The 25,210-nt window shown below is 37.7% G+C and overlaps 2 protein-coding genes across 10 annotated transcripts in view; both read left to right on the top strand.

Annotated features, from left to right (window-relative positions):
- Nucleotides 1–5,210: 5,210 nt before the first annotated feature.
- Nucleotides 5,211–9,214, top strand: LOC137130549 (protein NDRG1-like). Its single transcript, XM_067510856.1, has 12 exons — nucleotides 5,211–5,261; nucleotides 5,434–5,539; nucleotides 5,905–6,025; nucleotides 6,163–6,225; nucleotides 6,356–6,416; nucleotides 6,856–6,942; nucleotides 7,158–7,214; nucleotides 7,404–7,570; nucleotides 7,872–7,971; nucleotides 8,215–8,250; nucleotides 8,338–8,389; nucleotides 8,752–9,214. The coding sequence occupies exons 1-12, from the start codon at nucleotides 5,211–5,213 to the stop codon at nucleotides 8,982–8,984; spliced, it is 1,134 nt and encodes a 377-aa protein (XP_067366957.1). The 3' UTR covers nucleotides 8,985–9,214.
- Nucleotides 9,215–12,000: 2,786 nt separating this feature from the next.
- LOC137130130 (focal adhesion kinase 1-like) overlaps nucleotides 12,001–25,210 on the top strand; it is a 53,366-nt gene continuing 40,156 nt past the window's right edge. For 5 of the 9 annotated variants that reach the window (XM_067509891.1, XM_067509889.1, XM_067509890.1 and 2 more), the window contains exon 1: nucleotides 22,011–24,105. In XM_067509891.1, coding sequence (XP_067365992.1) covers nucleotides 24,033–24,105 — 73 coding nt within the window. In that variant the 5' untranslated portion in view covers nucleotides 22,011–24,032. Of the gene's footprint in view, nucleotides 12,203–13,653; nucleotides 13,798–19,272; nucleotides 19,300–22,010; nucleotides 24,106–25,210 lie in introns of those variants that run through there. The other 4 variants (XM_067509893.1, XM_067509887.1, XM_067509894.1 and 1 more) reach the window with 4 other exon arrangements.

The raw sequence follows: 25,210 nt of genomic DNA, 5'->3' as shown, positions 1-25,210 counted from the left end.
ATTATTGAGCACTGTGCCAGTTGAGTGCATATATGTCATTGCTTTTCATTTAACTTTAATTAACTTTAATTACATTATTGACTGAATAATTGTAATAGTAAATTTTCATCTGCAAAAAATGTTCTTGACTTGACTTGAAAAAAAGACATCTCCTGAAATTTTACCTTAACGGAAAAAATGGTACATATGAACCTTTTATGCTTCCCAACATTAGCTTCATCCAGACAACTCATGTGTATATTTGATTAATATTAAAAATCAAACCTGGAGTATTTATTGTTCTTGTCGGTCTACTTTCTCTTGAAATGTCCTATACTTGGCTGTACTTAGACCTTGAAAATTTCATATCACTGGTACATTCTCTTCCTCCCATTGTTTCTTCTGTCTGATCCTCCTATGGAACAGCCAGCTCTACATCTGTTTTGATGCAACAAATGCCAGTTCACTGGGCTAAACATGATTGCTGCAATGGTTTTTAGAAATGTGAGCCGACACCTTGTGAGTCAACGCTCAGCCAGCAGTCATGTGGCCTATCTCCCAGTTTTCTGAAAGCAACGTGCTGACCTGGAAAGACTTCAGCACTAAATCTTTTCCTACAGCTATAAGGACAAGCCAGTGGAGGGTTTGTTCTCTTTTTGAAGGCAGCACTGCTGATGACGATGGTTGTGTTAATTAGGAATCATTGTGCTCAGGCTTGCCTTTCAGAGTTGGACTTAAGTAGCAGCTACATGCGCTGCCAATGTTGGAGTTGGCTGCTGGAAAAAATTGAGAAACAGTGTGCATGAAAATTACATTTAAACCTGAAAAAGCTTACCCATTGTTTTGTGCTAAATAAATAATTTTTGCTCACATGCTTGAGTGAATGTTGTTGAACTAGATTCTTCTTGTGAGCTATTCTTGGCCTTATGTAGTGACTGGTGCTATTTAAACCTCCTATCACTTCCACAGAGGAGCTCTCATCTGGCTCAGGAGCTTCTTGTGTCACCCTATTGTGGTCGTGTCTGATGAGTACAAATTTAGCCTCTCTAAAAAAAAGACTGACCTGGCCAGCTGTTGATATACCCAGAATATAACTCAGCCATCAATGTAACAATATCATTAATTACAAATGCTACTACTCCACTGTAATTACTTTGACTGCCACTATTACACTATGTAGCTTCTATTAATATTAGTATTACTAATAATAAGTGCTTTCTTCTAATTAGCCCATATTTGTCTGCATGTTTGTCTGCACTATGTATGTGGACAAGCTTGATTCTGAGTCATTCACTGCTGCTAAATTACTAAAAGGGTAGTGCAGGCGAGATTATTAACATTTATCAATTTACCATGTTGATATATACAATTACACAGTGCATCCCATCCACTTAAGTAGTTTGTAATCCTGTCTCTTAGCCACACTACTCTTGCAGGAGTGTGAAATAGTATGTAATTCCCTGAGCAACTAGGAAGAAACTGGATATAAAAAGGAAGCATAATTGCTCCCAGCAGTTATATCTTTTATCGTGTAAGCTGCCATTCCATATTTCACACTAGATGTGTCAATATTTAATGACTTCTAAATATATCATAATTGCACAATGTCAGATTTGAGTTTGATACCTATGTTCAGGGGGTTGTTATGTAGCAGTAGTAACATTATGCAGTAGTACGTGTTCCATTGTGCTGGATATAGAGATTGAACTAGGTGGACTTAATCCATGGGAATATTTTTGAGTATGACTATATTACTCAGATAAATTGATGACTGATCATGGCAAATTTACCAAGGCCTTATCACCTCACAGTTTGGGTTGAAAGCTGTATATATGGAGACATTTATATATTGTAAACTTATCTGCACAGTATGATGCAAGATGACAATGTAATATGATGCAGTGCAAAGAGATACGTGATAAATTTGTGTTATTTAGTGCAGGGGTTCCTGACCTGTGTGGGACACCCTAACGGGATCAAATGACAAGTCTGAAGGCAACAGTTTTCCCTGCTTGTAAAAATGACCCATAGAGTTGTATTTTTCAAGAGCGCAATCTATGAAGGGTCTCAAGATTACAAGGAAGTTACAAAGTAAACACTATCATCACTAACAAGGTCTGGAAACACTGATACATTGGATTCCATTTTTATTATCTGTAGACAACTGTTTTAGGACCAAACTGTGTCTAATATAAATTTTCACAGCTTTTAAAGCTGGCCATGACAGCACTGCGACATACACCTAAATATGCACCTAAATACATTCATAGAATAAGGTTCAGAAGACACACACACACACACACACACACACACACACACACACAAACACACACACACACACAAACACACAATAAAAAACTAAACAAACACAAACTCGCACACATACAGTACATACACGGGGAAGCATGTAGCAAGCAGCAGCAGCTGCTGTGTGTATAATTAGAATGTTTTGAAAGCTGAGAGTCAGGACATTCACCTGCAGACCAAGTGGTTACCATGGCAACCACCAATCAGTAAGGCAGCACAACTTTACTATACCAGATATTTTATATGCATAATTAGTGCACTGCAGTGACAAAATAAATGTTGTAATGACCCACAACACTAGGAGTCTACACTTGTAGCTCAACAAACACTTCAATGCATGCTGAGAGCTCTGGCTTTCAAAAGTAGTTTCCATCTCAGTATCCCTTCAGTCAACCGCCGCTCCTACAGGATTTCAGACAAAAAACCTAATTATTATTACTTAAATATGGTGTTGTGATTTGCTTGTGTATATATTAAACACACAAAAGAACATTTAGCTTTTATGTAAATATAGATTCATTTCATTTTACTACAGCCTAATCGTCATTCACTCACTCCTGTCCAGGTATAATTAAGACACATGAAGTATTTTGCCATTCTATTTGAGATTTAGGCATTTGTCAAAATTTGCATAGTCAAAAAAAAAAAAACAAATTTCTTATAACAAACAATAATAATTTTAAAATAAAGGCTTGACAAAGAAATGTGATGAATCTCTTACTTTCTTCATGCTGCAAATTCTCCAGGCCATCCAGAAAATTGGCCTAAAACGCCATCTAGTGGACTTAAGTGGGAAATACATAATATTTGAGTTTAGCTTCAGTTTCGGGGTACTGGTGTTGTCCATGCTTGTTTACTTTCGCATTCCATATGGGGACGCTCAAATACAACAGAATGCTTGTTAATCAGTACAATTAGTAATATTTTGCTACTATGAGTCTAATTTTCTGTTGCTGAGAAGGTCTCTTTAAAAAACATTACCCCCCCACAGTTATTAGTTTTGTCTCGGGTGAAACTTACAGTTTGTGTGTTATAAGTATTTAATTTTTTTAAGTTATATTTTAAAAGCTTTAGTTTAACTAAGTGGAGGTCTATCTTTAGTTAAGCAGCAGATGAGAATTTACCTAAACTTGCAGACATTTCTAAATGGTTCTAAAAGGTTCTAAATATTTAGAGTCTTAAAATAGTGTCAGTGATAAAATTGTGTTCAGTGTCATCATTAGTCAGAGGGAGCTACTAGAGTATTTTACCACTTAAAACTTGTTTTTTGTATTTAAAAACAGCCTGGAGTGGTAACACATAACTCAAATGATATGACCTTAATGACAAATTACTCCTCAAAGTACAGGAAAATAGGCTAGCAGGCCAAAGCTTAGTCAGGTTTAACATGATGTTAAAATGGTTTCAGAATGACGTGAAGGTGAGTGAGGTCCATCTGCCACCCTCTGCTCTTCAGCTGCCACTAAATGGATTACACCTTGTGCACACAAGTCTCCTAGATGTACTGTATGTGTTGAAGGCAGTGGTGGCATTATATCTTAACGAAGAAGGTCACAGGTCAGTCTGCTGTTTTAACACTCAACCAGCTGTTACTGTCTGCTGTGTAGACCTCCCGCTACTGTCTATTGACCCATTAGCCTGTTCTGATTTATCAAGCTAGTGAACACCCTGCATGTCACTCACAACTGTTTTTTCAGTGCCAAATAAAGGAAATGTGCATTCTAATAGTTGCAGACATTTACAGTATGTAAACTTGTTAAAGTCTACTTAAAATACATATTCAAAAGAAAAGCACTTTTTTTTGCTGGCTATTTAAAGTTTTAATATTCTTCTGCGATTAGGGGAACATAATTTGAATTAGAGAATAAATGAAATGCCTTGGAAAGTGCCTGCAATTAAATGAGAAAATCAGCCTATGTCACCAGTTTTAAAAGCAGCACCCATGTCTGAATATGGTCTTGTTGTATATCTACTGTAACCTTTTGTATTACCTATTAAAGACCGTTTTCGTGCTAATCTCCTACCTCCCTGTCTCTGTGTCTTTGGGCCCCAAATGTCTCTACCATCACAAGCCTTTTTTCAAAGTGCTCTTAAAAGTGCACTGTTGCCACACTTACCCATGCAGTGTTTGCAATAAAATGAGGCCATTATTTAAAGTTACTTTTGTGAGCTGTTTCTTAAAAGATGCTAAAAACTACAGAAGTTCATTTGATTACATGACCAAATTTGGTTAATGTACTAATTTAAATTTGAAGTCCAAGGTTACTGAAGTGAGGTTTTGCTGTGAGAAACAGATGGCATGCTGAGATTAGACAGCGGATCTCATGGTTTGGCTGAAGGTGTTATGAGTCCTGTCTCTGTGATGCCGCAATGGAAAAAATGAGTCACTTGGGAACCAAGCTCATTACAGGAAACATTTTTTCCATTTAATTTTATGCACAAGGCAAAAGAAAACATTATTCAAAAATAATTTTAAGAAAAAAATGTTTAAGTCTTAGGAGGCCTTAAACCTGGATATGTCTATTACATTAGGTCTGCAAAAGAAGAACTAACCCCTCAGTGAAACTGAATATATAAAGTAAATAAACAAATACATAAAAAAGATACATACTACAAAGTGAAGTTACGTTTTTGCAATGTAGATGTTCTGGTTAATTCCCTGCATGGGAATTCCCACACAGACAGCACTGGATTTTGATTAAAAAAAGAACAGGGCCATTTGGCCACATGTGAGCCAGGTTGGAGTTAGGGCTTAACACTGAGAGATCAGTGTCAGAGCATATATAAACCAGCTCAAACAAACAGGAACCTGTGCAGGAACCTGATCTCACAGTGCTCTCATCCACTGAAGGACATACAAATTAGGAGAAAATTTGATTCACTTTTGATTTGTTTCTTTTCTCATCTATTTTGCATCAGCAGCCATGGTTCTTCAGGAGACCGAGTGTGACTCTGTCTTTGAGCCCCAAATCAACGTGAGTATGACAGAAAGACGAAGTTAACATTGAGGCTACATCACTGTTACAGGTGTAATTCTCATTGAAAATTGAATCAGAATTACAATTGGGGTCACATCAATTGGTGCAAAATAAAGTAGCAGCATGTATGGATAATTTCAAAGTGACTGTATGTGTGTTATTGTTTTAGGAAGAACATGTTGAGACTCAATATGGGAAGGTCCACTGCATCATGACAGGAACTCCAAAGGCAAATCGTCCAGTTATCCTGACTTTTCATGATGTTGGACTAAACAGTAAGTCACCTTTTAACCAAACAACAATGCCTACAAACTGTACCTGTGCAAGGATATGATTTGATAAACCTGAACACAAATAGAAAATATCCATACCAAAAAAGTATATAATACACAGTGTAAATGCTTACAATTATACAAGGAATAAAGTGTAAAACCATTAGATTTTCAATGGTTGTTGTACATTTTAGTACATTTTACAGTAATTGAAATGTCACACACACAGAAACATGCAAAATCATTCTGGATTGTTTTCTTAATTGTTTATATTCTTGTGTGTTTTATTGTTACCATTTATAACTAAATTGTTGCAGCAGCCAACAAGACCTTGACGGTGATGCAGCTTTTGTTTTCTCTTCCTCTAGACAAGTCCTGTTTTGAGACCTTGTTCAATCATCAGGACATGCAGGAAATTGTCAGACATTTGCCAGTTTGTCACGTTGAGGCACCAGGGCAACAAGAAGGAGCCAAGACTCTGCCTGCTGTGTCAGTAGTCTTTCCTTTTCTCAGTCTCTTTTTCTACTTCCATTATATTTCTATTAACAATAAATGATATGAGTTTGACAATATAAGTGAGTGAATCACACACCCACTGATAGTCATGTTTGTTTTTTAACTCTCAGGTATACGTACCCCTCAATAGACCAATTGTCTGAGGCGCTGCTTGATGTGGTCAACCACTTTGGGTAAGGCAGGCCTACAAAATCTATAGCTGTAAGGTGTCTTACAGTTAATATGATACTTTTGTCTAATGTAGTACCCTTTGCTTCAACCATTGGCATGTTCCTGGTTAACCTTTTCACTATGCGTTTACAGGCTGTGCAGTGTGATTGGACTGGGAGTTGGTGCAGGAGCCTACATTCTGGCAAGATTTGCTGTGAGTTTATATCTCTTCTCTAAATCCACTTGAACTTGTGACAGTAAGTAAACATAAGCTGGCACTTAGTTTTCAAAATATAATATCTTCAAATCTTTACTTCACTGTTGTTAATCATAAGGTGCACAAATTTTGCATGCAAGGATACACACACAGGGATAAGTCTGGTTGCAGAGGCAGTCCTATCCAAAAGCCAATGATAAACTGTTTGCAGTTTTCTAAAAGCAATCCTGTTGGCCATAAAATAACTTGATTTTTTTCGATTGTTAGCGATATTTGTTAATCTTAGAAACTAAAGTCTAAAAATCTGATCCAAACATATGGACATACAAATCCAGGTCACGATCAATCTCCCCAACTGACTAGGCCGTGTGTGTGTGTGTGTGTGTGTGTGTGTGTGTGTGTGTGTGTGTGTGTGTGTGTGTGTGTGTGTGTATAGCTGAATCATCCTGATCTGGTGGACGGATTAGTTCTGATCAACATCAACCCCAATGCTGAGGGACTGATGGATACAGTTGCAAACAAGGTAAACAACATGTGTTGCTGTATGTGTGTACATGCACATGTGGGCTGTTCACCCTTCATGTATACTGAACAAAATGTTGGATTCATTCTGATATTTAAGCTGCTGTGATAGTGCTTCGTGATTCCCATATTTGTTATAATTTGAGAGCAGTTTAGGTTGTCATCTGAACGCAGTTGAATATAATTGTGGTGTTACATGTTTTGTGTGTGTCACAGATCACTGAATGGACCCATACTCTCCCAGACACAGTCCTCACACACTTGTTTGGAAAAGTAAGTTACCTCACCTTCTTGACTGTCTGTCTTTACCTATCATGATAACAAAGCTGGAATAATGCATCTGAATAATATTAAATAATTTAATTGAAAAATAAATATAATATAGCTAAAGGGAATTGGATTAGATACCTGCACAGCAAAGATACATACTATCTCTGACTTTCAAAATTATTTTTTTTTCAGCATGAGATCGAAACAAAACTTGACCTTATAGCTAAATACCGTCATTACATCACAGCAACAATGAACCAGTCTAATGTTGGTCAGTTCTTCCGCTCCTACAAAAACCGCAGCAATCTGGAGCTGGGGAGACCTGTCCCTGGAGGAAACATCAATGTCAGGACACTCAAGTTAGTATAATCATTGACCTTTAACCACTGCCTGTTTATGTAGTCCTTCTTGTTTAACTTCTATTGCTGATGTGCTAAGGATGTACTATAATTAGAAAAAATGCCAATTAAAATTACATCAGTGGGTTCTGAGGGTAACTAAGCCTGACAGACAATATTTTTCCAGAATGGTAAAGTTAGCACAATAACCCCAAAAACCTGAAGCGGCTTTTCAGTAGCTACTTAGGGGACCTGCATCTCTGCCACAAGCTTTGTCAAATCCTAAACACGTGTCAGCTTCTGTCTGCCTGTTGGCTTATAGGTGCTCTACTCTGCTGGTTGTGGGAGATAATTCTCCAGCTGTGGAGGCTGCGGTTGACTGCAACTCTAAACTCAATCCCACCAACACAACACTCCTCAAGGTGACTGATTTAAAAATGAAGTAAACAACTTGAAGGCTCTAACACCTACACATATGCATATATGCTACTGTACATATACACAGTATAGCATACTAGCAGCGTAGGGGTAGTAGGGGTGGTAAATTATAAAGATACACTTTATACTGCAGTAAAATTGGTTCACTGATTAAACTAAAACACCATCAAACTAACAACATCCACCTAGAAGTCTACTGTACATCTGTTTATGCTTCGTCCCTCTAGATGGCAGACTGTGGAGGACTTCCTCAGGTGGATCAAGTATGTTGACACATTTCTGTAAGTAATGTAAATTCTGAGCTTGTGACCTGAAAATGTGTTAAATGTTTTACATTTATCCCTCCACAGCCAGCCAAGGTGATTGAAGCCTTGAAGTATTTTATCCAGGGCATGGGATACTGTAAGTCACTGTTAAGTTTTCTTAAACTACCTTATTCTTAAACCTGAACTGTTGCATCAAAGTGGTTAGAGTGCATGTGAGTGAGGTGGTTCTAAAGTTTTGGCCCCCTCATTTATTTTATATAGGGTGGCTAAAACTTTAGAACCACCTCTATTAATAATTCAGTCTAGTACGACTCAATCATCCTCTATGACCACAAAACTAAACAGAGAGTAGAAGTATCTTTATCTAAGAAGAATTAATGCTATTGTATATGATTGCATTAGATTTTACAGGTGTACCTAATAAAGTGGCCAGTGAGTGCAGCTTATCAATAAAACCTGTTGCAGAGTAGTAGAAACCTGTCCCTGCTCTTTTGCTAGTGTCCAGTGCCAGCATGACCAGACTTCGCTCACGGACAACGTCCAGCTCCAGCATCTCATCCTTCGATGGTTCTCGGAGCCGTGCACACACCAACGAGCTGCATCCTGGCCAAGCACAGTCACATGCCACAGAGAAGAAGCGAGGGCCCTCATCCAATGATGTCCCCATGGAGAGTATTTCCACCAGCAATGTACACCAGAGCACCTTCAAATCAACTGGAGTGGCATGCTAGAACACTTTCCAATCCTAATCCTGTGCACTTAAATCAAATAATACCTCATTACATATACTATATAATAGCTTCTCCATCTTGTTTCATTGTCATGCCCTTTCATCTGCACTATTCACATAGCGGTTTATAAATCCTTTGTGACCCCATCCCTCTTTTCTCCCTCTCCATTGTGCTGTTTCTATACATCTTTTCTTGTATCCAATCCTTGGCTTTCTTCCTAGATCCTTCTCAGTCTCCTTCTCTCTGTATCCTGGCCTCTGAATATCTGTATGTCCAGATCCTAATACCTGTTCTTTATGTCTCTGTCTTGTTCTTGTCTTTCCCCTGTTTTGTACTCATTTTATCTTATCTCAGTAATAGCAGTAATCTGTAGTCTTTCTACTAAGTATGAGCACTACACTACATGCTCTACAGAAGCTGAAATGCTTTTTTTAAATCTAGTCCTTAAGCTATCATGTTTATGTAAAATTCATAACCAAATAATATGCAGTATGTCTTAGTATGAAATCTCTATGTTTATGTATTGTTAATTGCAGAAGAAATGTAATAGATGTACATTCTAGTTGGACTTGCTTTGCGAGTTATGCTGTATTATTAATATAATGTTACATTCTGCAGTTTCTTATTAAAACAGATCACAATGAGTATCTCTGGTGCTATTGGATGATTTATTGTAGGGTATGGTAAAAAGGAACTGGGCACAATTACTCTAGTATCATACAGTACAATTTCAAAGGCTTTTTACTTTACTGGAGTATTTCCATTTTCTGCTACTTCTGACTTTACCACATTTCAGAGCCAAATAATGTACTTTTTACTCCAGAACATTTATGTGATAACTAATAATTCCACAACTCACCAATAACAGATGCAAAATTCTGCAGTAGTTCTATTTTTGGTACTTTTTAGAGCTAATATGTTTGTCTTTTTACTTTAGCAAAATTTCAAATAAAGAACGTTTACTTGTAACACAGTATTTCTCCACTACTACTAGTACCTCTGATGAACCTGAACCTCGCTGACTTTAAATAATATTACCGAGGACTTATAATTCCTTCAAACTGACATTTTGGCTTTAAATAACAGTAAATAACTATTTATTTTATAATTTTAAAAAAGCATCAATTAGTCTTTTTGTAGATACAGTAGATAGATAGATACTACCCTTATGATTTCTTTTCACTAGATGGAGCTTTATAACCTCCTGTGTTTTCTTTCTTTCTCTCTCCCTCTCGACCTCAGCAGTCATGTACCACACAGTGGACTGTCACATGTAGCACTCTGTAATGTGTTATGGCAGTCAAATAGAAATACAGCAAACTGCAACCCAACATTTAAATATTTCTTCGGGTTCATATTTGGCCTCAGTCTATTGCTGAGTGGTAGATCGAGGTAAATCTGTTATTACCATACGTCCCTCCACACTTACACTATATGTCATGTGAGCCTCATTAATTTTGTTTGTATGCTAAATCCGATCCTACAGTATTTGTACAATTGAACTATTTGGTCATAGTTTTAAACTTGAAACAAAAGTGTTCTACTTATTGTCCCCACACATTTCTGTAATGCAAAAATGTGACACACGTCACCTTCTATATCTACAGTGTACAATTGTTTATTTATATAAAACAAATTAATTTTAGGTTAAACAGCTCTCCAGTTGTGTCGCTGCCACCTGGGGAACCTGGGAAATACTGGTGGCCCAGCAAATACCACATAAGCATTACATCATGAGTTTTAATTTTCCTAAGTGTCAGCCTCCCTCATTCCATAATTTGCATCGCTAATCTGTGCAGATATGAATAGTCTTTGAATTGAGCGTGTGTCTACTTGCATTTGTGTGTGTTTGGATATTAGCTGCAGGCATAATTACACTTTATGTGTAGGTGGGGCTGTGTGTAGGCCCATCAGTGGATGGATTGTTTTAGGCAGTGATGGTTAGACAGAGAAGACACACAGAACTGAGACAGCATAATGGCAGTCAGCATCAAAGACACAATCATTTGGTGTGTGTGTGTGTTGGCGCTGCATCTTTATTTCAAAGCTCTTTTGTTTGGCTTGTGTTATTAAGATGAATAATGTATGACACAAATCTCTTAAGATTTTATGAGACATTGGCTTCAGCAGAACAGTGGGTTCTTACATTTTTTTCACTGATCTTCACTGTAGTATTTAGCTACACTCTAAAATCACTACACCCAGCAAATGTTCATTTTAATTGGTAGAAATTTGACATGATGAATTTGATGGCTGCTCTGCCACCTTGATTAAGAGTCCAAAGTGGAGCTAACAAAGTAAAGGACAATACAATCTAAATTGTAGAGTGAGATGACTGTTTGGTTCATAGATATTAATGCTTCAGCTTTCAGCTTTTATCTCTACACATAGACGGTTTTGATCACTTACTGCAACTAAGTTTACACAACCTTTAATTCAAATCCATGAACAATGAGACAAACAGACATATTATAGACAAACAATATGCCAGTTTGTCAACGGCAACAGCAGTTTTAGGCTATCTAAGGTGTTTTTATGCTATTGTTTGATTGGTTCTTTTTTGTCTGTGTATTTCTCTTTTTCAGCAGTTAATATCAAAGATATTTGATAATTGGTCAGTCTGTAATCACTGCTGGTTACCTAGAGTACAAACTTTCTATTAGATGACTACAGTGAACCTTAACTCTTGATGCCTAATCAAGTGCATAACATACTGCAAAAATGTGAATCCTTTCATCATGCAACTAGGTCTTTAAACTTTGTAGTCCATCTTTAGCACTTGGTATTATTGTGCATTAAATGTTGTAATCAATGTGCAGCCGATGTAATTTAACAGCAAGTACTTAATATTTTACCCCTAAACCTTTTCATAAATATTCATATTTAATATCTAATCTGAAAACATTTTGGGAGCCTTGCAGCAGTGGTGGACACCGCTGTCAGTGATCCCCTGCCAGCTGCAGCCATGTTGGAGAAGATCAGGCTCCAGCGGCAGCAACGGCAGTGCTAACAGCTAACGTCAGTGGACACGGACAACCGGGCACGGCGCTGTTGTGGACAAAAACAGATAGACAGCGAGAGACTCAACGGAGACATACAGCCAGCAAGCCGGTTCCCATACGAGCGGATATATGTGCTCACATTTGAAGCTTTTCGGCTGGTATAGGTGCTCGGTTACGGAGAGTTAGTAGGTGCGGCAGAGCTCCAGGGCTAAGCGGGTGAGTATTGATCCCTGTTTGAGGGGGATTGAGTGGGAATAGCCCAGTGTTAGCTGAGCTAGCTTAGCATTAAAGGGGGTAACACACAGACAATGGGGTTAACATCACTGCAATACGCTGGGGTGTTTGTAGGAGCTGATTTTAGGATTTCTGGGGCAACATTATGGGATGAATGGCATGAAATAGTGGTCATTTTACAGCCCGAAGTAATTTGTATTCCTTACACAGACAGACAGTGGTGCAGTGGCCGAAACCACCCCTATCTGTTCCTCCGGTAGGTGCAAAGGTCCAAGCCACTGAGGCTTTCTGTCATCCAGAGCAGCAAAACATCTGTGATTTGTTGAACTACGAGTCGCTCAGAGTGATTTTCATTGTTGCAAGCAGAGGCTTTTTAGACAAAAGGGGTTAGTTCTAACTCAAGCGTCTCAAGTGTTTTGGGGTTGCTTGCAGCCTTCAACCACAATATTATACAGTCATGTCTGTGGCAGAGGCGATTGAAAGATATGCATTTATAACAAGGGCTTCTGTTATGAGCACAATTCTTTTGGATGCCTGATGGGGATGTAACTCACGTTTACTGATGCCAACAGCCTGGTGCCCAGATATTCTGTGGATGTGATGTGTCTCTTATTTTGGGAGGGGTGGGCGGCAGATATGGGTTTTAGGTGTCAGGGCTGTCTTTTCCTGCCTTTCCCATCTTGATTCCTGCCTTGATGTTGACCCTGATCTCCTTCCATCCAACCTAGCAGCCAAACAGGAGGGACAGGTCTGTCAAGTGTGTCCACGCACATTCTGACACGATGAAGAAAACCATGATAATTAATGACCGAGAGCATCAGTTTTATTGATATAGTTTGTCCTTCCAGCAATTACTAGATAAATAAGAAAAAGTTTTCTGCCATTTATTATTAAATCACTAACCTTACAAAACCTAGTGATGTTTGCTAGATTTCCACTTAGTACTGGACTTTGACACTTTTTTAGTATTGTACACAGGTCTGCAGTCCAATATATAAAAACCTGAATGATGCAGATCACCACTTTTATTGCTTTATTTAGTCTTTTGTCTTATCATGCATATAATAATTTTTCGAATTTATTATGAATTTGCATGGAGTAATTATAAGCTGTTACTCATACAAATGATTAATTAAAAGCTTAGCCCACTCTGCAGTCACTTTCTTTCTGTCCTCTTTTCTTACATTACTTCCACTAATCTGAAGAGGCAGGCATGGGATAAGCAATGTTGATGACGCTGGATCGATCTTTACCGCGTGTCTGTTGTCAGTCAGGAACAGATAAGATGAGAGAGAGTAGTGGATAAGCTGGGAAGTGAAGGAAGATGTGGTGGGAAGGCAACAAGGAGAAGGAAGCAGCTATTTGAAAATGAAACTCAGCCTCCAGGTATGTCAATCCAAAACAGTCAGTGGGCGGGTGTTTTCTCTCTCTTATACGTGACAGCATACAGTATAACTAGGAAGTGGAAAGACAGGAGACGAACAAATACAGGCATCTGTGATTTAGCAGAGGTTCAGTCCTTTGCATACTGACTGCCAACATGCAGTTCTGGGATTTCCTGGGCTGCACCAATGGAGGTATGTACGTGTGTAGTCATACTGATGTCTTAGTGAATGTGTTCAGCTGTGACTGGACTAGTGTATGGTGCTCTGTGCTAGACAGGTAGAGAAGGGTCTGGCAGGCTGAGGTCTGAAAAGGAATTTGTGCTGCTCACCGCTGTGCAAGCAGTTGCATGTGAAAACCTTACAGACAGCTAAAGTGTGGAACACAAACAAAGCCCTCGTACAGTGTCAGCCTGCTTGGCTTTTCTTTGATTAAACTAGTGTGTTGCTTCTGACCACAAAATTTGATAAATAAAGTGGCAAAAATAAATAGTTGTATCTGTTGCCCTGGATGATTTTGACTTTCCTCAACCAAACACAGCATGTATGTCTATTTGTTGAGGGTAGTTTTGACTCAGTAAGATTCAAGATTTAAACAACTTTATTGATCCTATAGGGAAACCTAACATTTGAGGTTACTTTTTCATGACTAATACACAATTAAAAATTCTTGCAAACCTAAATCTTGGTACATCTACTGTATTACTTTCATTACTAGTCTTACTGTGACCATTGCTACCACTGTGATAGTTCTCAGAATGTGCTGCCTCACTTTAAAGCTACTCGAGACATCTATGACAACAAAATACGTTATGCTCATGTCTGAAGTTTACTGCACAGGGAGACTATGTGGAGTATGATCTTCTAGACACTTTTTGACAGCCATGTCTGGTCAGACCTGTGCCACAAAGAGTTAAACGTCAGATTTCTGTTGCTGAATAAATGCAGCTAAACAACCACAAGCCACAGCGATCAAATGTCACTTTACATGTCCACAAGGCTACATGTAGGAGTGCAGCTAACAGCAGTAAGAGAAGCACATGTCAATTGATACTTTAATGGAAGCAAAATGTTAAAAAGCAAGTAGTGAATAGTTTGTGTTATGTAGAGTGTGTTATATTCTAGCATTTTAGTTAACCCACATTCATGACATTGCAGTTAAATGCCAGGTGGAACTAAAAGTGTTGTGTATCTGCAAAAGCAGCATATAAACACACAACCTTTTAATCTGCAAAGGATGTAAAACTCTGACTTATGAGCTTGGCAAGTTGTGTTGTCTCATGTTTTTCCTCAGCTGTGGTAACTTTATTTACGCTATATTGAATTTCATTAAAGTTGTATCTCCAACACCCATCCTGTGCCCTAGGCCATGATTTCTGTTGTTGGAATAAAATCTACAGTTAAGATGCCTCGTGGGTTGTGTCAAGTTCTTTACAATTACTGGCTAATGTTACAAATAGAAAGATAACATTAAAAAATAAACATTATACATTTTTAAATTATGTAACAAAGATTTATTCTTTCACTGTTTGGTTAATCCATTATTTTTCTGAAATAAGTTAGTTGGGAAAACTGTGGCACAAACACTGTACAGTGTTTAAAAAGAGTAGTGAAAGTATGACTGGAAACTTCTTCAGTCTTCACCTATTTGCATGCATAGCCTAATATTCTGTTTATATAGAATATTATATGTATACATTGTTCAGACATAAACACCTTCTGTCCAAATGTTTCCCTTTCATTTTTTCATGGCATTTTCTGCAGAAATGTAACATGCCAAATATTCATAAACATGCCCAGCACTGAATCCATTTTCATGTTTCCACTCATATTATTGTCTGAATATGTTGGTGCAAAATCAAGTGTACCTCAAGTGTTTTGAAAATAAAATCAGATAGCTGTTAACCCAGGGCTAAAAAGCTGTGGTTGTAAAACAATATATCACAGTTGTTTAACTATTTTCTTTTGTAATGTCACAAAGGTTTTTTTATACTACACAGAAAACACATTTCTGTAAACATACTGATTAATTCATATCACACAAATACAGTTATAACATACAGCAAAATATCAATCAGTGGATATCTAAAAGCAATATCCTTTTTTTTTTTCCAGCTCCTGAAAGAATTTTAAGATGTGAAGTTTCTGTGGGACCCCAGAGACTTGGTGGTTTATGTTGATGTATTTATGAATATGTAAACGTTAACTTTGGTGCACTGCACTGCACACTGAGGTACAGCCATAAAATGGGTTGTTAAAAGGGTCGTCTGTGTAAAATCCAAAACTATAGATCTGTGAGTTAAAAAATAAAACAAGAAAATAGCCGTATCTCGGAATGCAGGCATTGCACTCCTGCCTTGTAAAAAAATGACTTTTTCAGTGTCAAAAAATGTACTTTTCAAATGTTTAATGTGATTCACAAATTAATCATTGTGTTAGTTGATGACACATTCACAAACAGAAAAAAACTTTTTTTTGTACATTTTTGTAACACACTATGTCAAAAGGACTTGTTAGAGTCGAGATCTGGTAGCTGTTCCTAATTTATAAAAAATTGTCTTTGTTAAGTTTAGTATCCAATGAATGTCTGTTGAATTCTCTTTTTAAAACATGCAGGGGTATATTTTTTATATATATATACATGCAGGGGTATATTTTATATATATATATATATATATATATATATATATATATATATATATATATATATATATATATATATATATATATATATATATATATATATATATATATATAAAATTTACTTCTTTAACATTGAGATGTAAATTTGTTTAATTATTTGATTGAAATGACATTAGAACATGATTAAATCAAGGGTTTAATACCATAGAGTCAGTTGCAAGAAGGATGTGTAGTACAGTGTGCTTGTTGTTAGATAATTGACCTCTTCGTGATAATCTGCTGCATTGCTGTTGAACAGATGTGAGGGATATTACAGACCTCATCAAGTGTATGTTTTGTTTATTTTTATAACTCTGAATAGATATTGGTTCACTAAAACATGTAGTAGTGTGTTATGTAAAAGCACTTGTTTTGATTTACTAAGACTGATTATGCAGTTTCATTTGGTGGTTTGAACACAAGCAATGAGCCTACAGAATGGCTTTGCTTGACTTGGCTGTAGCTGACCTATGAAGATTTCTAATGCAGGGATTTTAACAGATAACACATACAGACGTGGTAAAAATTTTAAGTACATTTTCTCAATTACTGTACTTAAATACAGTTTTAATGTACTTTGGCTTAATTAGAGTGTTTCCATTTTGTTTTGCTTTTACTTTAACTCCACTACAATTCAGTGGAAAGTAAAGTACTTTAACTCTTGTAAATTTGTTTTACACCTTTGGAACTAGTTACTTTTTTGCATAAATATGTATCATTTTAGATTAACTACATAAATTGTCAGCACATAAATGGTTAAAATCAGCCTTACCTTTTCCGCTGTTTTTGGTTTACAAGTTCTTATTTTTAAAATTAATTACTTTATATCTTTGTCATATTTTGCACCTTTTGAGAATTTGTTAAACAAATCTGGGCTATACTTGGACATTTTGTGGTATTAACAACATCAAATTTAGTACTGTTTAAAATATGTTGTTTTCTTTGCGGTGTATTTTCAAGACAAATACTTGCACTTCTACTTGACTATTGAGTTTGTGTACTTTTACCATCTGAATTATTGTTTTAACAATGTCAGTACTTGTGAACGATTCCCCAGCTACACATTACAAATAAGAAAAATTGTGTTGGCATATTTAGACCATTCTCTACTATTACTCTCTTTCTGTGCAGTAGTCCCAGTACTACAATCCTGATTTAATAACTGCTACTAGCAATGACAGCTTCCTCATTAAAGCTGTAGCTGCTTATGTGGTGACTTTATTCTACCCTCTGATGTTGCACCCGCTCCTGTGCCAATCTCTTCTGCTGGAGTCTTTTCTGATAGGATGATCAGTGCAGAGGAGCTGCAAAAGGCTGTTGTTTTCTTGATGAGAATGGAGTTGTGCAATGCCTTTAGCATGGTGTCAACTGTAGTGTAGCCTCTGTGGTTTACAGCCAGAGGCAATAGTTTTCTACTCTGAGTGGGAAAGAAAGAAAAAAGCTCATCTAAAAAAAATAAATAAATAAATTCTGCCTAGAGGTTTGTTTGAAACCAGAAAATACGTCTCTTTGTTTAACAAATGAATTTGTTGATATATGTTTGCCCATACAGTAAATGCTTTAACTAAAGAAAGGTGTATAGTGAAAAATTAGTGGGTAATTTTCTGGTACAGTATTGTTTCAGGAGTGTGTCCCGATTCTGGAGGTTTATTAATTATCATAGTAACTTGTATGAATGTAGTATATTGTTGCTGCAATTAGTACTCAAAAAATCAACATGCTGAACTGTTACAGAAGATGGCAAAAATACACACAGTATCAAACTGCTAGCCTGGAATAATAAACTGAATACTTGTTTTCTCAAGTGCTGTTTACAAAACTGTTTGCACCTTTGTGCAATTAAGAAAAGATAATTTGTTTGTTAAATATGCCTTTTTGAGAATTTTTTATTTAGCTACGTTTTCATTTATGTATCTACTTGCTAAAATCTTGCTTCAAAAAAATGTGATATGTAATATGCTACAGCTCCAAAATTTGCAGTATTAGCAGGTCACATGGATCTGGGACACAGTCTTTTTCTTACATATGAGACAAAGCTTTGGCATCGTTATTAGCACCATGGCCCTGCTTTTTGTTTGTTGCTTAGTAACAGATGTCAGCGTATCTTCACAGTGCTGGACACTTTATCAGTTTGTTGTCATTTTAACGTGGGTGTGGTAAAGAGTGGGTAAAAAGATTGGGTTAGAGGAGCTCTGAGCAGAAGATGTCTGAGGTTATGAGAGGTGAATGAGGCTAGTGGGTGAAGCTATAACAGCATAGGAGAACAGATACATTCAGCAAAGCCATGATGTTTTTCTTGCTCTCTGGATGTAGATATTAAGAGGATCAGGAATCAGGAGGATTCCTGATTCATTAGAGCTGCTGCACCGTCACTGGTTTGTCAGTGTAAACATAAAAGTCACTGAATGTGCTTAGTTGATAAGCATTTAAACCCTGCCCATCAAATCAAGTAAATGTTAGAATTAGTTTGATTCGACAGTTGGACTGTACAAGTGATGCATGAGCTTTTTGACTCTTCAGTATAATGTAGTAGTAATGTAGTCGTACTCCATGCCGTTTCTTTCTAGTTTTCAGTTCGTTTCCTCCTTTCTTTTCTACATCTTTACTCTTTCCATTTTATTTTCTGTTGTGTTTTGATGAGAAAAGACTAGTTCATGTCATAAAGTTGATTACCTAGGCAAATTCATAGCCTATTACCATTTATATAGTTAGAGCGAAATGCAGGCTTATCAAATGTTTCATATTTGATTTGGGTGTATAATTAGAGTGGAAACCTGATGGAGAAATGTTTCTAATAGATTCTTGACAGTAATGGAGCTACGGTAGTATCCCTTCCATTCATGTTGTAGTCTACAGGCACTGAAAGATGTCATGATGAATCCATGACCTGTGACTGTGTGAATAATTCAGTATAATACTCATCTTTAGAGAATGTATAAATGTAAAATCTCATTTTTAAATCTTCTCTCGCATCCTTTTCTCTTCCAGATATTTCCAGAATATCATACTATGCTGGTGAGTGCAAATTTTCCACTTTTCCCCACAAAAAGTGTTGAACTACTTTTTTAACCAAAGGTAGAAATTAACACAGCATTTTTAAGGTTTAAAATGTATGTAAAAGTATAAAAATGCCCACCACTGCAGCTAAGTATGCAAAAGTGCATTCTTTTAAGTTTATGTCTGGAGTGTGTTTGCACATTCACAGTCATATTCGCCACTCCTATATTTGCTTGGTATCTGTTTCATTTTATGACAATTAAGAGATGCTCTCATTTTTTATTTTCCACAAGATATGTTGTCAGTCTTGAGAAAGACCGGATGGAGGCAGAGCTGAATAATTCCAGAGGTATAGATAAGACATTTATGACTGCAGTCTCTCTCCATGGTTGTTGCTAGGTAACAGTTGATCCTATGTCTTTGCAGGTTGTTGTATATTTGGAGCTGAGAACTTGTCATTCCTGAGAAGGTTTATTTACCTGAACTCTGGCAACTTTCCACTGGGAGATTGGCTATCAAATTTGAGGTTACGACTGAGGTTAACTGGCAAATGTCAATTCTCAGTGCTGCTTACAAGGATCGCAACTTAATTTTTAGTGAGGAGCATACTGAATATAAATAACAAGAAGCAGATATAGGAGTCATTTCTCACACCTGGGCTAATAAAAACTACAGTGTGCTTAATGAATGTAAGCACACAGGAGAAAATTATCATCTGGATTTCAAGAAATTCAAAATGCAGATAAATTCATATAGTAATTCCTGTCATTTTAAATGAAAATGTTATGAGGAGTGGTGGGATCACAGAACAGTCAGGTAGCCCCTAGGGACAAAGCATGTACAAATACAAAAAGGAATCATGCTGCAAATCAGAAAACAGGAACAAATACGACACCACAAACAAAAAGGAAACACACTACAACACAGAAATGCAGCAAAAAGAATTTCCTAAACGTATCATTTAGATACAGAATATGTGGGTAGTTTACCCTGGTGGCTCAATGGGCAGACGATCAGGTTGGGATGAAGATCGAATCCCACCCCACCAACGGTCCCAAGCCGGGATAAAATGGGAGAGTTGAGGCAGGAAGGACATCTGGCGTAAAAACACAACAAATCATTGTCATTGGCGGAGCCTGAAAGAGTGAAGCCAAAAGCTGTTGATCTTTATTTTGGCAGTTTACCCAAATATTGGCTATTTGGAACTTTGTTCCTATACTTTGGGTTATGTTGGCCAGGCTGTCCTCTCATTAGCTCACAGCATGAGACCCAGTCAGTTTCCTGTCCTCTCTCAGTAAGCCGTGTGGGAATTTACTGCTGGCTTTGCTTTAAGATGCATTTTGATGTTATATTTTATTTTATGGGATAGTATCTTGTCCCCTGATGTGCAAATGCCACTCAGACAGACCAGAGCTCTCTTTCATCATTACAATAGCATTATGCTTTTGAACCTTTCCTACATTGTCTCACACTCACCAAACAAATTACTTTATTAAATAGATCTAGCCATCAAATCCAAGTGGTGTACATTTTTATGCAAATCATATAGAAGCAGTCACTTATTTCAGTGATGTTGTGATCTTATTGTAGCTTTATGAACTTTATGAGTAACTGCTGCACACAGATACTGCAGTGAAACAAGCGGATGAAACAGTGTTACTACATTTGTATGTTAAGACCATGTTTTATCATTCGGATGAAATATTTTATCACTTTTTTCTCGCATGGTGAGTGGTTTATAAAAATGTGCTAAAATGCAATAATATCTGCAACATTACAACAAGCTTCAAACATCTAATAACAGAAGTAGCCTAAATGAAAAGATCATGGTGTCGTATTGGTTACAGTGACAAACACTGCTGCCTCATAGCTGGAAAAGTCCCCTGCTCTCCCTGCTGGCCAGCGTTGATTTGCAGTGCGTTTCCTTTTTGTTTGCGTTTTCAAATTAATTTGTGCTTTCTGATTTGCAGCACATTTCCTTTTTGCTTGCAGTTTTATTTTACTACCTGTTTTGTCCCCAGGGGCCACCATAGAGCAGCCATTGGAGCCCTGTACTGCTCTTGTTTGGTGTAAAATTAAAAATATTTCAAACAAATCTATCTAGATATAGTAGTTCAATTTGTCTTACACAGTTGCAAAATGATTGTTAGTCTTTTGGAAGCTTAGCTATAAAGTTTTAGTGTAAAATGATAATCTTGTGCTCTGGCACATTGGAGTCAGTGAAAACCTGGCATGTTGTAGGGGCAGGAGAAATGTGGAGAGAGACTGAGGACAGAGGACAGTAGAGATCTTCTGTGGCCTGTGGAGGCGGGGAGGCACAGACAGACAGGTGAGATGGGTAATGAAAAGAAATTCAGAAGGAAAAACGTGTTGTAAGGGGTTAGAGACTGAAATGTGAAGCATGTATTCAGTGGCTAATCTCTAAGCCTGAAAAAATGTGCATGTGTGTTTGTACGAGTGACTGATTATCAAGGATCGCATTAACACTGCTGTCTTATTAGCCAATTTGATAGCCTGTCATATCAGCTTGGTTAGTCTGCACTGCAAGCCTCAATTATAACTATCTCTTAGTCCTCCTCTGTATCTCTCCCTCCTTCTTTGCCTTACACACAGACACACACACACACACACACACACACACACACACACACACACACACACACACACACACACACACACACACACAAACAAACCCCTCCCTCCCTGGTTCTGCCTGCTAGTGTGTGGAGCAGCTTTTTCGCAGCGTGGTCACAGCAGTCTGTACTGAGAACACAGCCGAAGAGAAACCCTTCGCTCACACATGCACACACTCACTTGATTTCAAACACTTCCACCTTTGCTGCCACTCACACAAACTCTCACTTTATTTCATGTGTTGAAATCGGTGTGTGAGGTTGGGAATGATGTTGAGATCCACTTGCCTTTCCGCTGCTATAGAAAAAACCCATCAGAAGGTGGTTTAAATGACACACGGTGGACTGACTTTGGGATGGATTTACTGCAGCGCTCTCCTGCTACATAGGCAGATTTTTTTCAAGCTTGATTTTTGCTCTACCTCGCCCTTCAGGTCTCTGTCACTTTATGTCTCTCTCTGACATCAGACACCTGCTTTGACCTGGCTAACTCCTGCAGGCTCAGTGCATTGTGGGAAAGCTTTGGAGGATGTGAGACTCAGCTTCTCCCTAGGGTTTCTCTGCTTTCTCTCTTCATCTCAGTCTTGTTATTTCCCTTCCTTCTTATTCATATTTTCTCTTTAGTTCTGTTCTTTTTCTTTGATTGTTCCCTTCTAACGCAGCTCATCCTTAAGTCTCTTTCTGTCTTTTCTTTCTTAATCTCTCTGTATCCCTCATTCCCTGCCTTTGCTCTCCTTTTTCTTTTGTGCGTCGGTCATTCTTATGTACCTCTGCCTTACTATGCTCCGCTTCTCTGCGCCCGTCTTTGCCCCAGATTTTTTTGCTTAATTTACTGACGACAGTTCTTTTTCTTCTTTTCTCGTCTGTCTCATCATCTCACATGGATTTACAGAACAAAACTGCTACCTTTCTTGGAAAATGATGCTGTGATGTAATTATGTGGAGTCTTGTTATGGAGTCAGTGTTATTTTGTGTAATGCCAGATTCTACTGCTGCAGTGAAGGTGCCTCATTTCTGTTATACTCAAGGACTGATTGATTGGATCATCTGATCTCTGGACAGAAGACCTACATTTAATTTTTGTGAGGATTTATTTATTCATGTGATCGTCTAATGGGTAGAGAATTTCCAAGTGCAGAAGCCACCTCTCTTCTGGGAAGCTTAAACTATGCTTATGGGCCTTTCAGCAACTTACAGAACCCTCTTCACCTGCAAGGGATCTTTCCTTGAAGTGAAGGTGCAATATAGAGGTTTTTTTTTTTTAAAGGATGTTCCCAATTTTTCACAAAACAGTCTTTTGCTGGGTTAGAGGTCATGACATATATTGGATGGACTGAAACCTGAGCCATTTCCTCAAATGTCATGGGAGAATATGATGGGAGAATATGATGTTTCAGCAAGACTGAGATGACTGAGTTGCAGTCTTGCGATTACTAGCCTTTTTCCTGCCCCAGATATTGTACAGGCAGTTTATTGTCTTTGGTTGCAGTGATACTCACTATTTACTTGTAGAAGAAAGTCTGACTTTCAGATCTTTTTTTTTATTGGATATTTTTTGCATACCAGACTAATAAGAGAACCTTCAGACTTCATCTCTGTGTAATTAACAGGTGAAAACATTTGGAATATCTCTTTCAGCTGAACCCTGATAATAGATACAGAGTGGTGCGTTAGAGCATAGACACTCTGGTATTCTTTTCAGCTCCTGCAGGGTTACTTGCTGTGTCACCAGATTTTACAGTACAAAGGATATTTGACATCCTCTGTTTCCTCTCACTGGCCTCTGTGAAATTTACAACCCAGGGACGATGGCTTTGATTCATATTTTTCTATTGTGTTTCTTAGGAGGTGACAAACAGTTACAGAATGGATATTGTCATCCCTGTAACCAGTTACAGCCCAGTTACAAGTACAGCACGTCTTAATTTCAGATTTTCATTTATCTCTATTTGCTTTTTTCTTGGTCTATTCAAATTTATATACCCTGGAGATTTTCATAGCAGCGACAAGCCAGGGTTAGGAGCTGATCTTAGTTCTTGGCTTTATGCGGATTTTGGGGCCCAGCACTTTTGTCTGGATGTTGTCGCCAGACCTTGAACAACCTACACATAAGAACAAATGGAGAACAGCGGCTGCATCCCTCTCTGCTGGAGCAAGGGAGCCTGCATCTATGCACAGCACCCTCTACCAAGTATGTATGTGAAAGCAGACTTTAGTGTCAGTAAAAGAGTAAAATGTGTGGATGGATATGTTGTAGTTTAGATTTTGCAAACATTTTCATTCACAACTTCAACTGAGCAATAGATTCATATAATAATTTCCTTGAATTTTCAGGATTTATCATACATGTGTACCATTTACCACTTTGCATAGAAACACCTTCTCATGCTGCTAGAGTATTTTGACAGTTGGTTGTATTTAGTTGAACTATATGTTCTGCTATATGAAGTCTGAATCAGACAGACACAAATCTAATGTATGTACTTAATTGCTCCAGGCTTTGAGAGAAGTTTTGATCGTATCATAATGTGCTTCAAAATTTTTTATTTCCGATCTCTGTCTGTCTCCAGTTACAATCACAAATCACAAATATTAATGCTCATTACTGGTTATTATTTATGTGGTTTTTGCGAGTGCCAGAAGGGAAGAAACACACACTAACCCTAAATAACCAAAAATAAAGAGTCAGTTTCCTCATATAGATATTGTGTGTGCTTGGAATGACAGAGAACTGAGAGTGTTAGTATGAAAGAGGGGGAGGGCAAAGGAAATTGTTTGAGGATGAGAGAAAGATGAGAGGGAGGAAGGAAGAGAGGTGGTTCAATAGGACAGGAGGATCAATTGGGGAAAGTAAAATGTCTGAGTGACAGGAGGACATTAAGGGAGGGCACAAACTGAAAGGTTGCAGATAAAGGGCAGAAGGTTTGAAGAAAGAATAAAGGATTTGGCTACTTGGCTTATGGAGAGTGAGAGAAAAAGGAAAAGATGCCCGTTTTGGAAAGAAAGGTATAAAGAGAGGGATGAAAAATGAGCAACAGAGAACAAGAGAAAGGAATAGGGAAAGAAGTTAGTCCCATTCTCTCCCAGGATTGTGCTAACCTCAGTAACCCAGATACCAGTTAGACACTAAGATAAACCATCCTTCTGCTGCTGCTATGGGACAGAGCTCAACTCCAGCCTTTAGTGGTTTAACAGGCCGACTGTCAGTCAGTGAAGCCCCGTTGAGAGAGAGGGGGTGCTGGACCTGGCAGCCGCCCGCGCGACCTAGTTGATTTTGCTTTTGAGAGTATTAGTGC

Source organism: Channa argus, chromosome 7 (genome assembly GCF_033026475.1).
Source record: "Channa argus isolate prfri chromosome 7, Channa argus male v1.0, whole genome shotgun sequence".
NCBI classification, from domain to species: domain Eukaryota; kingdom Metazoa; phylum Chordata; class Actinopteri; order Anabantiformes; family Channidae; genus Channa; species Channa argus.
Note: the sequence above shows the minus strand (reverse complement) of the source record. Positions and strands in the feature narration are given on the sequence as shown.

What these genes read in the sequence shown, in the direction of transcription:
- LOC137130549 (XM_067510856.1), top strand. Translation starts at nt 5,211, where the DNA reads ATGGTTCTTCAGGAGACCGAGTGTGACTCTGTCTTTGAGCCCCAAATC. An exon ending in ATCAATGTCAGGACACTCAA is followed by an intron (nt 7,571 to 7,871) that starts GTTAGTATAATC and finishes GTTGGCTTATAG; the next exon opens with GTGCTCTACTCTGCTGGTTG. An exon ending in TATCCAGGGCATGGGATACT is followed by an intron (nt 8,390 to 8,751) that starts GTAAGTCACTGT and finishes CTCTTTTGCTAG; the next exon opens with TGTCCAGTGCCAGCATGACC.